Source organism: Cupressus sempervirens, chromosome 4, assembly GCF_028749045.1.
Source record: "Cupressus sempervirens isolate cs-2001-9-10 chromosome 4, ASM2874904v1, whole genome shotgun sequence".
Lineage (NCBI taxonomy): Eukaryota > Viridiplantae > Streptophyta > Pinopsida > Cupressales > Cupressaceae > Cupressus > Cupressus sempervirens.
This window is the reverse complement of record NC_143121.1, coordinates 281,229,553-281,243,735: the sequence shown is the minus strand read 5'-3', so window position 1 is coordinate 281,243,735 and position 14,183 is coordinate 281,229,553. Positions and strand designations below refer to the sequence as shown.

Genomic DNA, 14,183 nt, shown 5'->3' with positions numbered 1-14,183 from the left:
GAGAATGGATAGTAAAGATCTAATGATGAGATCGTTGTGAAGGATGGTTGACAGGATCCCCGTAGGATGAAGGTGAAGATGAAAGGTGGAGATTGAAGGTTTTAAATTGTGAATAGCTCAGATGAGCTTACTAATCATAGTAAGTGGTTGAAACCATGAGGGAAATAAAGGGATGTGTGCATCTAGATTGGCTATATTCTTGGGCTTCGTGGAGAGAATAATGGAACTATAATAACAAGTGCCTTTAGATATTTTGATTCTTGGAACATATTAAGGGGCTTCAGGCATATTTAAATACTAATATTATTAACTATTTTAGCCATGTGTGAGGTGAAAAAAGAAATTTTTATTTATTTATTGTGACAGAGTAGAAAGAGGGATTACTTAAATAATAGGAACAAAGCAACAATATGATTGTTTTAAGAGGAACGAGGGATATATGGCACCAGATTGGATAAGTGATTTGCCCATCAATGTGAAAGTGGATGTGTATAGCTATAGCCAAATGTTGTTGGAGCTCGTTAGTGGAAGGAAAAACTTCAATCCAACGGAAATCCCAAGTAAGCAATATTATCTAGACTGGCTATTCAATGAGATGGTGGCTGGAAATTTTGTGGGCATGTTAGATCCAAGGCTGGGCAGTGAGGTTGATTTGAAACAAGTAGAAGTGTTGGTGAGGGTGGCATTTGTGTGCATTCAAGGGAACAGTTTGTCGAGACCTCCCATGGGAGAAGTGGCGGCAATGATGCAACAAAAATACACAATACTGACTCCCAAATCCCAAAAGATCAATACTAGGTTCTATTCCAAAAACTCTATTGACTGTAGTGGAATATAGCCACATGCTCAGAGTAAGTTCTTTCCATGTTCACTTCTAGTCACTGAAAATAAACAAACAATATATCACAAAACAACTTACTAGATTCTCTCTAGCAACCCTCAAAGTCTGGTTTGATTCGCTTTGAAGACCAACCCTAAATGAAACCAAGCTTTGCAAAAACCATGCAAAAATGTAGAGGAAACCTGAAACAAAATTGGGCTATCCAAAAACCATGCGAAAATGCTCAAAAAATGTGAAATGAAATCGGGTGCGGGAAAGACGTAAAAGGACAAATGTTTTTTTAACTTTGCAAATGTATAAGCCCTGTGTTGGTCAAAATTTTGACCAACACAGATCTTATATGTAAAAAAGAGAAATTTTTGCCTTTACATTTCAACCACCCTAAATTTATTTAGTTGATGGTCAAAATTTTTGGTCAAAAAATCATGTTAAATGTAGTAGTGGTGTGTGTTATCCCATCTCGCATTTTGTGACAATACAATGATTTGATTTGTTATGGCCATGAGACATTATAAGGACCAATTCTTTAATGTAATGTGACACTTTGGGCCTTGTTTGCATGATGCAAATGCATCTCTATGCCTCTTCAATGCTTGGAATGATCAAATCTTTTACAACTAGATGCATTTTTGTTTGTTCTTTCCTATCACTTCCAACAACAAGTTGCATTTCAAGATTAGATTTTATTCTGATATTCAACTATTTCTCTTTGCAACCTCAATTCCAATCTTGATCAGATTTGAGCTTCAAGTTTAGATTTGAGTTATGCCTGATCTATAAAGGCAAGTAGTAAATACCTTTTCAAGGTTATTCTCTAGTTCATTCGAATAACATTATGCTCTGCAACTATAATTCTCTTTCCCCTTTCATTAATGAAATATTTATTTCTCACATCTTCTTTCCATTCACTAGTATGTGCATATTTATTGCCTCACTTTGAATGTTTCTTTTCTATTTTCTTAAATTTACATGTTGTGTTAATTTGTTGGTAAGTGTTGTGTTTTGAATAATTTCTTCCTTTCAGCATTCATTCAATTCCAAACCTACATGTGATTTCTTGGAAGATAGATTGGAGTTAAGTTTAGTATTTTTTGGTCATTTCATTGATGTGTTGTACAAATATAGGCAGAGTTGTAGCCACAATTCAATGCAGTGCATTGACCACTTTTCCTTTCAACAATTTCTTACATGTATTCCTTCTTCCTTTTCTTCTCAATTTTTAGTTTAGATGCATCTTGATTGTATGGAAGCCGACCTTCTTTGATGATTCAACCTCAAAGTGCAAGTCCCACACTTGGAAGTTGTTTGCATGTTACAAAAGGCCATTTAGGGACAACAGGTTAGGTAGGGGTACACACTTTTGTGTCAAAAAAAACCTAGAAGAACTCAAAAATATTAAAACCATACTAACTACAAAAGAAATATCTGGTCAAGTGTGTGTCAAATACACAAGACTACCCACCAAGTTCCTTTATAAGTAGGACCAACATCTTCACCTTCTATGTCCTTACTTAGCTTTAGTCCTGGAGCAAAAAGAGTAGACAAACTCTTACAATCTTCCATTCTAAATATTTTTAACAAGCCTAGAGCATACTTATCTTGAGAGAGATAAATACCATTATCCTTCTTCCATACTTGTATGGCAAGAAAATAGTGTAGAAAACCAAGAGCTGTCATCTCAAATGTATCTTACAAGTTTAACTTTAGATTTCTAATTTGATCCATGCTATACCCTGTAATAATAAGATCATAAACATAAGGCACAATAATTATGATACCACAATCATCAAATTCCTTCACATACAAATTTGGATCATGGGGACTATTATAGAAGCCTCGAGTTTGGAAATATTCATCAATTTTTCATACCAAACCCTTGGAGATTATTTCAATTCATATAGACTTCCTTATTTTAAAAACCAAATGTTCTTCTACTATAATTTCACATCCTTGTGGTTTAATCATACATAGTTCTTTATCAATTTCACCATTCAAAAATGCATTTTTAACATCCATTTGGTGAAGAGACCACTTGAATGAGCTATCAAGGCAATAATAGTCTTGATAGTACTAATCTTGGCTATTATGGAAAAAGTTTATGTATAATCCATTCCATATTTTTGTGAATAATCCTTGTCCATTTTTTGTTTCTCTCATCTGATTTAAATTTAGTCTTATAAACCCACTTATTGTTAGTTCCATATTCTTACCCTTTAGAAACTCCACCAATTCCCAAGTTTTATTATTTATCAAGGAATCGTACTTATTTTACATGTCTTGTTCCCATTCATGTTTTTCTTTAGCCTCTTCATATGTTTTAGGATCCTTAGTCTTCATTATGGTGGTCATTATGACATAGTTAATTTGATGAGTCCTTTGATAAATATCTTGAATACTTTTGGTATTTCCAGAGTAGGACTAGATTCTTCAACCATATCAAAGGTTTCCTTAGAAATTTCATAAGTTTCAACTTATTATTTACACATTCTCCACCATTATCAATTCTTAATCACTTGATCTTATTCCCACTTTCATTGTCTACAAGAGCTTTAAACATTTCAAATTGATTAAACACTTTATCCTTTTGTTTCAAGAAGTAAATTCAAACTTTCCTTGAAAAGTCATCAATAAATGTTAAGAAATATCTAGCCCCTTCTTTTGATATTGGATTCATAGGACCACACAAATTATTATGGAAAAGTTCTAGACTCTTTCTTTTCCTCCATGCAGACCTTTCAAAAGTATCTCTATGTTGTTTACCAACTATTAGTGCGCAAAATTGTTGGTTAAATTCCTATGAGCTTGCCTACTCAATGCTAGAAAATTCAACACAATTTCAGTCAACAGAATCTTTATTTGTTCAACCTCCACACTTTAGGCTCTATAGGACCTAGGTGGTTGTACCTTAACTTGTAATGTAATAAAGATTGTGATTATAAACTTAGTGATACCCTTGGGTTGGTAATGGTTCTCAAGGAGAAATAAAATTGTGTGCATGTTTTTAAAGAGAATAATATATTGAGAAATAAACTATTCAATACTTGTGGATTGAACCTTACTAACCTACAATTGTACATATGTACTAACAAGAAACATATAATGACTAGTCCATAGTCCTTTTGGGAAAATAGAGTCAACTCTCACATAATCTTACTATTAAATCTTTAGAGACAATGTTAGCTCCATCAACCACTGGACATAAAGAAAATAAATGCAATCCCAAGCCTAGATGAATTTAACCCCAACTAAAGGAGACCAATCTAGATCAAGTTCATGCATTATTTCCATCCATCAATATAGTAGTATTAATCCAAAGTAAGACAATGAAGAATATGAGCAGTTTAATACACCACAAGCCAAAAGAGATGTAAAGGAACTACCCTTATTTCCACTTCTTTATAAGGAAGTACATCAGAGGAGTTTGGACTCAAGAGCCATGAGAAAAATTATTTACTCCATATTGAATTTGAAAACTAGTATGATTAGTATCATTTGCTATATCTAATGTGAATAATCTTGGTATCCTTTATATAACATGAAAGGATGCATACAAACTTCATACCATTGCATTAATTTTGAGCTAAAACCTAATTGTAATTGAATGCATTGTTTATAATGCAAAGATTAGTAATTAATTCAAAAGTTCTATATTATATTTAATGAAAGATCATGTCCTTGGGATTGCAATAGATATTAGGTTTTGGTAATTTTTTTTGGCATCATTTCTCAAATATTTCTACTTATTGAATGCTTTGATGGCCATTAATTGTTTTCAATGAAAAATTATTTTCACCATGTGCATTTTTAGGTTAATGATATACCATATATTTCTCACCTCTAGTGATTTATGAATTTGTAAAAATTCGTTAAACCTTGTGCAAGCTAAAATATTATATATTAGGTCTTATCATAGTAAAGTCTTCATCCATAGTAATACTTTAAAATATTAGGCAAGAGCCTATAATACAATGGTAAATTGTGAGCCTCTTGTCAAAGATGTCTTGGGTTCAAATCTACTCATGCTTAATAAAATAATAATTAATCGTTCTCTAAACATATTGACATATCTAAAGAAGTAAATATTTTACTTAGGTAAAGATTAGATAAAACTAAGGGAAATATGTAAAAGCACTAGAATCTCACCATTACATTCAATTCATTTTGAAAAGAGTATGAATATCTTATTTAAAATATTTAAATTGTATACTTATAAGAAGTCAAAAAGTATTTTCGTTAATATCACCCTACCAAATATACTATTGCATTCACTTTCAATGATTAGTGAATTAATTTATAATCAATTAACCAATCATAATGAATTATTTTTTATTAATCATTTGATTTTTTGGATGCTCTCCATATTGCTTTAATTTTAGCTATATTTTAGGTAGTTGTTATGTTTTATTATTAGTACTTGCCAGTAGGCTTAGGCTAAGTACTATTGTGTCATTTTTTGGATTACTCACGTTAACTTGTTATTAAATGACCTCTATTCTACCAATAAAAATTCATTTCATTCCATGTTTTTTCTATAAACGTTATGTTTATGAAGAAATACATGTGAATTTTTTAACTTTACAATTTATATATATTAATTCTTTAGCTTTTAATTCGATGAATGGATTGAAGTCTTATATGGGGATTTGTGAGTTTACCAGAAGTACTTTTTTATTGAATATTTGTATTGTTTCTCTTATCCCTAATTTTTAGCACATTTGTTGTGTATTTTGTTTAAAGTGTTTTTTGAACACTTCAATTATTGTATATCGATTTTAGAATAGAAAACTATATATTATAATAATATAATCAATAATTCGATATTTCTTATTTTCTAGAACTATTATAAATTATTTTTTAATTATAAAGAAATAATTGAAATAATTTTAATTTTTTTAAAAAAAACATTTGCTTTAATTTTTTAAATTGCAACTCTTAGGTGAGTGTTATTCCCTTCAATTCTTAAACAAAAAATGATTTATAATAATTTATTATATTAAAATTTTTAATACAATTGTTAAATATTTTATATTGTATTTATTTCATTCATCAACTACTACTATTTATCAAATAATTTTTTTAATTTTAATTATTTAATTTTAATATTATATTATAAAATTTTAAAAATAAAATATTATAAAATAAAATTGAATACATTTTTTTTTCAAATTATGTAGCATAGTACACAAAAAGTATTGTTTCAATTCTAATATTTAATAATATATTGTCAAAGTATAAAATTATTATTCAACTTATTTCACATGTATTAATGTGTAAATCTTATGTGAATTAATGTGTTGGGTACAAAAATTGATGCTTTTTAATTTGAACAATTTGCCCACAACTACATGATTCTACAAAATGAATTATATATAAAATATATATGAAAAATATTGAATATGATTATTAAAAATTATGAAAGTATACATTAATATATTTCATACATATAATAAAATTACAGCTAAATTTATATCAGAAATAAAACTAATACTATTAAAGATAAGTACTAAGCCACTATGTGGCACTTGATATTTAATATTTATGAAGTTATAAATTTACACATAATTATTTTATAAAAATATTTATTTCACAAAATACAAATATTTTATTAATATTTAATATTTCTATGATTCCAATGAAGTTATTACTTCTAATTACTTTTATGTTTTATTATATTAAATATTTGACTGAATAACAAAAAGTAAAAAAAAAAATATTTATTTCACAAAATACAAATCAAACTAATATATTTTTAACTTATATTATATTATTTTATAATACTAAAATTATATAATACATTAAAAAAAATATTATATGTCTATTTTTAATATTACATTACTAAATTGATTAATTATTATAATATTCAATAATTATTTCTATTAGCAAATTCACTCAATTTCACTTTCACTTTCACCTCTTGTCTTTGCAAAGTTAGGTTTAGCATTTCTCATGGTATGAAAAGATTAGAACTTATAATAAATAAAATTTCTAACCTTTAAATTTTCATCTCATTAAACTTTAAATATTCATTCATGGAAATGGAAATAAATTAGAGATAGAAAAAACTAAAAAGTTTAATATTCCCACAATTATGATCTTTTAAACATTTTATAAGGTAAAGGATAATGATTAAACCTAGAAAATATTTACCTCTACCTTACGGCTCGCCATTTCAGGATGGCTCAAATATTCACCTCCCGATTTCGCGATTTTGTAGTCCCTGTGTGAAGTGACGAATTCTTCTTATTTATCTTATGGAGAATGAAATCACTTGTCTTTTGCAAAATCACGAATTTAGAGGGGCGAAGAATTTCACCAAACCGTAAAATCCTTACTTGTTGAAGGTGTTGTAAACAACAAAATCTGATGTTTCATTCAAACCGTAGGCCATTATTTTCTCTTGCTCAGCGTTTTGACATGGCGTAAGTTACAAGATATAAATCTGGGCCATTTTTGGAGCGTTTTTGAGCCTGCCAGCATTTCAAAATTGTATTGAAGAGCCATGAAATTGCCTTCCAACCATGGGAAAAGGTTTGGAAACCATTGTATATGTTAAAAACATTATTTGCTACTCAAAAGAAGCTACGAAAATAATGCTAAAACACAGAAACGTGACTCTATTTTCAAACAGTAGCTGCGCATAAAAATAATCTTCTTCTCGACTCATATTTTCTTCAAGTGATTTGGTGATATTTTCTTCTAGATCTGATATTGCTTGGCCTTAGAAGTCAATACCGCCCTAATTCATTATCTCTAGAGAACTTATTTAGAGTTTCTGCAAAAAAGTGAAATCCAATGCTCAAGTTCCATAAAAGCAATACATTCATCACAAAGCTAGAACTCTCTTGAGGTTGCATATGATCATGGATCTGACTACATACTTCATCAAAGATTATAAATATTTCAAAATATATTAAGAATCCCATCAAGAACATATTAATTTAAAAATAAATGTATTTAGAAAAAATCGTATAAATAGCTCATAATATATCAAGAACATAAATGGTAAAATATATCATTTCAACTTTGTTTCTTATAATCTTTCATAGCTCAAAGGTGCAATTCTTAAAAAGACCACTCAATGCATCCTAAGAAGGTATTTATTTTAAATTTATAAATGTATCAAATGTTGTTTAAAGAAAAAGAATGCAACCTTCATAATTTCTATGAGGTCAAATGGATAATAAGCTTGAAGATACTTATCTGTTATGAGCATCATCATTAATTCTACAAAAATAGGTGAAGATCTCATCTTGATTCAAGAATTACATTAGAAATTTTTGATGATATTCTAAGAAAATGTATTAAAAGTTAAAATAGGTAAAGAATTTAGGGTTTTGCATTTACATTTGAGAACATATACATACTTGAGAATTAGCTACCTTATGAGAGTTGCATCTATAAGCATGTGATTTATAAAGAAAATTTCCTTTTTGAAGGGACACTAATTTTGTTTCAAATTCTAGTGTTCCAACACCAACCATTCATCCTCAGCATAGATTTGTGTTTAATTTTATCCAAGGAAATCTATCAACCATATTCATCTTTCAAAGCATAGCTAAACTTTGATAATTTAAATGACTATATATTTGATGCCACAACTCACTTAATGATGATCTTGTAGTAATGCAATCCTTATTATCCACACATGCTAGAAATTTGTATATTCCTTCATTCTCAACTCTCTAGCCACTATTTTGTATCCATTATTAATAAGTTGATTAAACACTTATTTGAACAAAACTCCACCGTATAGCCATGTTAAGTTATTTGAATCACTAAAAGAAGATTTTTGGTCAACTTAGGTACAAGATTTACATTAGTTATTTCCAAATTTTTACCATCCTTTCCTTTCATTGAAATTGTACCTATTCCTTCAATATCACATGAACTATCATCACCAAGAAATATTCCACACACCTTTCGTTTCTGCTAAAGAGTTAAAGATGTTTTTGTTGCTAGTCATATATTGACTAGCTCCTGAATCAATATACCATGCATTACTTGAATCATCTTGAGTATCTAAATAAGCTATTATTATATGATGACCATATTCTTCTTGAATTTTTTTTATTGCCTTCTTTGGTTAAATCTCCTTTGCCATTTCCTAAAGCATTGATCACTTTTATTGCCTTCTTGTCCACACTTATAACATTTAATAATAATTTGTCTTTTAAAATTATTATTGTAATTTCTCCACCCATTTTGTGGTATTTGATAAATTTCTCTATTTTGATTATATCTTTGTCGAGTCCATTGTCTCTGATTATTTCTATATTGATTCCCTTGATTAGTTCTTCAATTTTAATATGATCTTTCTTGATTGTAACTCTTGTACTTTCCTCTAGCTACAAATGCTTCACTCTTACTAGACTCACTTGTAAAAAATTTAACCCTTTATTCTTCATTCAACAAAGCACCATATACTTCTTCTAGTTTTATATTCTCAAAATTTTCAGTTAGTTCCAAAGTATGGATGGAATTATTATACTCTAGAAGACTTTCAATTAAAAATTCTATGTTTTCATCATCTTCATACCCAACCTTCATCATTGCAAGTTGATTTGTTAAATTTTTCTATTTAGCAATATGATCATTCATGCTATCTCCTACTTTCATTTTCAAATGAGTTAATTGCCTCTTAATATCCATCACTTTTTACCTACTTTCTCTTTCACACATAGTTTGCAAAGTTTCCCATATTCTTTTGTTGTTTTTGAACCTTGAACATGAGGCATATTCCCTGGCTAATTTTTCATAAAAGTGCAGCACGCACAATCATATCTATTTATTCCTTTTATCTTGTTTAATTTGATCTATAGGTTTTTCTTCTATGGCTAGTTCCCATAAACATTTCATCTATAAATTCTATTCCATCTCACATTTTTAATTAGCATAATTAGCACCATCCAATTTTTCACTAACCACAATATTAGATATTTCAGTGGAAGCAATAATTAAATTCCAAACAAACAAGCACAAATTACACAAGCACCAAGAATTTAACAAATATCATGCCTCAATTTTAGTCTTTTATAAATCAAACAAAAAAGAACATAAAAATTTCTTTTAATAATTTTTTATCAAGCTTCAACAACAAGTTACCACTTTTCACTTTCTTTTTAACCAGTTTCAGACTATAAAATATAAATCTTTAACAATACTTCTCAAACATAACTATTTTAATTTCTATTTTCTTCACAAATTTAAATGACATTTCATACTACGTGAACACACCTTTCAACCTTCATATTTATTCGAATATGCTGTAACACCCCTCCTCCACTACATAGCTCCAAGAAACTTTGATGCCTCTTATCATTTATGTCATTGGCTACTCAACATTGAAGACTCTTTTATTGAATTTAATCTCTTTACCCGGTCTACCATGTAGTCGTCTACAACAGCACTGGCAACAACAATAAAGCAAAGAAATTTTTAATAAGCCCCAATTAAACTTTCAGAACCTTCTAATCAAAGCTCACGCGACTTGGAGATTCTGAAGAAACTTCTTCAAGACTAAATATTTATCAAAAGAGCCTTTTGTCGATGAAACAAATGAACAAGTTGAAAACTGAGATATATATAACACTAATTAATCGACAAAATGCTCATAAAAGATGAGCTTAACAAAAACATAACTCAAACTAGTATATCTTAGTAGCAATATCTTACTGGTATTCACACAACAAAATGGAGAATCTCAGATTAGCATACACTGAAGGTGAGAAAGATGACAATCAGATTCACAACAAACTTTATCGAGCTGTACTAGCTCTGATACCATAAAAACCAGAGATATAATATAACGCAACAAAATACTCCAAATTGGAACGCTTGTCAATATGAGTGTCAGGATTTCTATTTATAGAAAAACAAAAAATAATTGCAATATATGTAGTTAGTTGAAGTATTGAATGTGGAAAGTGGAGGAAATCATCTTGTAAATTTGATTACAGTAGATTTAGTTAGTTGAAATAGTAAATGCAGAGAGAGGATACACATGTTAAATGTGCACTTGTGGAAATATCTTATACAACCATGATAATGGACAAAGTAATTAATTTAATTCAACATACATTACTTCTAATATTAGTTTGTCATATATTTAGGATTATGGAGCAAATTTCATTTAATATTGTATATATTATTTTTTAATTTATGTTATGAGATTAACAACTTAAAAGTTTAAAGTTATGAACATTGGAAATTCTTGAACATAATTTGGTGATATTTTTCTATTCAAACTTCGACATATTCTTTAAGAAAAAACAAATTGATTGGAAGTTTTGGAGGAGTTATTGATAAGTGGGTGTCCAAAGTTATAGGAAAAAACTAGTATTTCTTATTTGTTTATGAAATTAGTGTAATTGTGAATATGTGTTATTAATGAAAAGTATTTAGAAAGGTTGTAGTTGTGAAGAAAACCTTTTCATCAATAAGTTAAATTAATGTTGCGTTGTAATAGATTTCAGTTTAATATTTATTGTGGTTGTGTGCTTTTTAAAAACTAAAATCAAATTATTGCTAGGGATAAAAAGGGAAAAAAACTATATCACTCAACATGATTCATGGTTATCACATATTTACAAAATAATACATGCAAAAAATATTAATAAATATTGTGTATACAATGGTTTCCTCTTCCATTCCATTATTATTAGGTGGGCATTTCATCATATGCCTTCTTAACATGTTAACTTACATTTTTTTTTGATGGGCATAACCTTTGTACCTTGCTCTAGTATAAATGATCAGTTATTAATAATGGCTAGCAAACAATAAAAACAATAATTCACTATCTATTTTTGGCTTCCTAGTTATTATCTAGCTCCAAATTCAATTGTTATGGTTGCTCTATTATTAGGGAATTATTTGTTTAAGTTCATCCCTTGGTCGAATGAATGTAGAATGTTTATTGATGAAATTGTTAAGATTTGTCATAATATTCCACTGTATTGTTTGTTTTCACCTAACACAATAATGCCAATGTATCTTATTCTCATGGCTAAGGAAAAAAACAATCATGGGAATAAATTATTAATAACTAATTATGTGAAAACACTAAGTTTCTCTCATAATTTATATTTAGTTATTATGGGTTCACTTTAAGTAATATCATGAAGATTGTTAATAATTAATCAGGTGAATTAATGGACAAAAAGTTGGAGATGTTGCTAGTTTGGATGCTTTTATCAAAGAAGAAAAATAGAAGATAAAGGTTTGCTAAAGGTTTTCATTGGGTTAATTGGATTGATTAGATCATGTTATAGTTTTCAAAAGTTTCTGTTTGCGAGTTGTGGCTTTTGCATAGGATAAAAACCATTTGAATCTTAATTTTCGCATGAAAGGTATGGGTAGTAGCCACCACTTTGGAATGAATTCCATCATTGGAAGACATTAGATTTTCTAGATTATAGAAAGGGCTTGTCAACTAATTTGTATGTTGCATAATTATTGATCTCTAAGCCCGAGTTGCATATTAGTGTCCAACACTTAGTCATTTCCAAGGCAACATTGGTCGATCATCACTACAACTAAGCCATTTAGAGAAGACTAAGATTCAAAAGACCTACTTCATATCACTACATATCAAGCAAGTAAAAGGTTTCCAAGCACTCAATAGAGATTAAGAAAATATACATATTGAGTAAAACAATGGAGACTGAACAATGCAAAGATAGTTAATGTCGAGTAAATTAGTATGCATTGGGACAACAGAAGTTGAGTGGCAACATGAATATTAGTTATGATCGGGTGTCAAAACATTCATTTGCTGAGTAAATCAATTTTGACATATGATTTTGTAATGAAACAAACACTTATGTAAATTATTTTATCTAACTTCTATGTTTTAATTTAAAGATTGTAGAGATGGTTAAGGAGAAGATTATGTGTCTTCTTAGAAGGCATTGATCCCAAGAAAAGAAGAATAAACAATTAGAAAATTAGAAGGGATAAATGACAAAAGTTGCAATGTAGATTGTTGATTAAGATCGAGAACTTTCTACAATTATCTAATTAACAAGGGATCTAACCCTAAAATCATAATGATGTGTGAGAATGAGCAAGAAGGTGTAAGGGAGTGATCAAGGGTGAAAATACAAAGCTGTGTCACCTTTTAGGCTAACTTATTAGAATGACTAAATTTGAGTATTTCAATCCAAAAATCAAATTTTCTCAAACATTGATCTAAATAAATTCATTCTAGCTAAGTTATATATGGTCTCACACTTTTCCAATTGCAAATGTCTATTAAATACATGTTTTATACTAGTTTGTATTCAATTACTAAAATAAAAATGTTATTTCAGAAAACTGATGTTTCAGTAACTCATACTTTTTTTTATGACATTTTCTTAGTAAAATAAAAACACCATTTTATAGAGCTCAAAGTCAAGAATATTCTCATATAGAGTTTATAGTATTTTAATTATATATAGTATATTGTAATTAAAAAAATCTACAAGCACGTATTTTAACACTTGAAAATATGTTGATTTTGAAAAATAAAAAATATTAAATCATATTAAAAATAAAATAAAATAATATGATGTTCTAGAGGAGAGATGTAGTGCTTGCCCCTACTTTGCATTTTATTATTATTGCTGAACTCTTTTAGGCTAGTTTATGCTTGTTGATTAGTAGCACTATCTTTTAGATTATCAGATATATTTTCATATTTAGTTTATTTTATGGTGATTATTACAGTGATTTTAGTTATTGATGATGATTAGTTACATGAGTTATCATATGTATTTTCTTATAGATACTTACCCCATACTACATGTGTATGGTGTGTATGTATATTTTCTTTATATATGATGTTTTTGATGTGGTTAAGGAAGGGATTCATAGTCACTTGCTAGTTGGAATCTACACAATGCACCACTTTCCGCCATTGCTTGTTTAGTTTAGCATATCTGTGTTTGTACATGCATGGATTTTATGCAAATTGCATGTATGGGGTATTGACTTCCTTGAATTGCTAGGATGAGCATACCCTATCGCATTATCTCAATGTAAGAGAGGAAAAATAAATTCTTAAGTCCAAATCCTAACCTTTAAACCCATTTGTCCTAGAAAAATAAGACAAGTATCTAAGTTAGTTTACCCATCTGAATTCGTCAAGTGACATGAATTTGTGATTTTGACCCTGGAGTTTGATTATGTTCTTTGCCTATAGTCAAGTTGTCATTTTTTATTTTTGTGAATATGTGGTGATTTTTTGTTATAATTAAATCAAATTAAAAGAAAATTTAATGGAAATTTTATAAAGAAATTTGATATTTAATAATATTTAATTAATTGAGAAATATATTAAATTAAAAAATTAGATTCAAAA

At 28.7% G+C, this 14,183-nt stretch overlaps 1 protein-coding gene across 1 annotated transcript; it reads left to right on the top strand.

Annotated features, from left to right (window-relative positions):
- Positions 1 to 439: 439 nt before the first annotated feature.
- On the top strand, positions 440 to 838 carry LOC149561092 (G-type lectin S-receptor-like serine/threonine-protein kinase At1g34300). Its single transcript, XM_089827744.1, has one exon. The coding sequence runs from the start codon at positions 440 to 442 to the stop codon at positions 836 to 838; it is 399 nt and encodes a 132-aa protein (XP_089683870.1).
- The last annotated feature ends 13,345 nt before the right edge of the window (positions 839 to 14,183 follow it).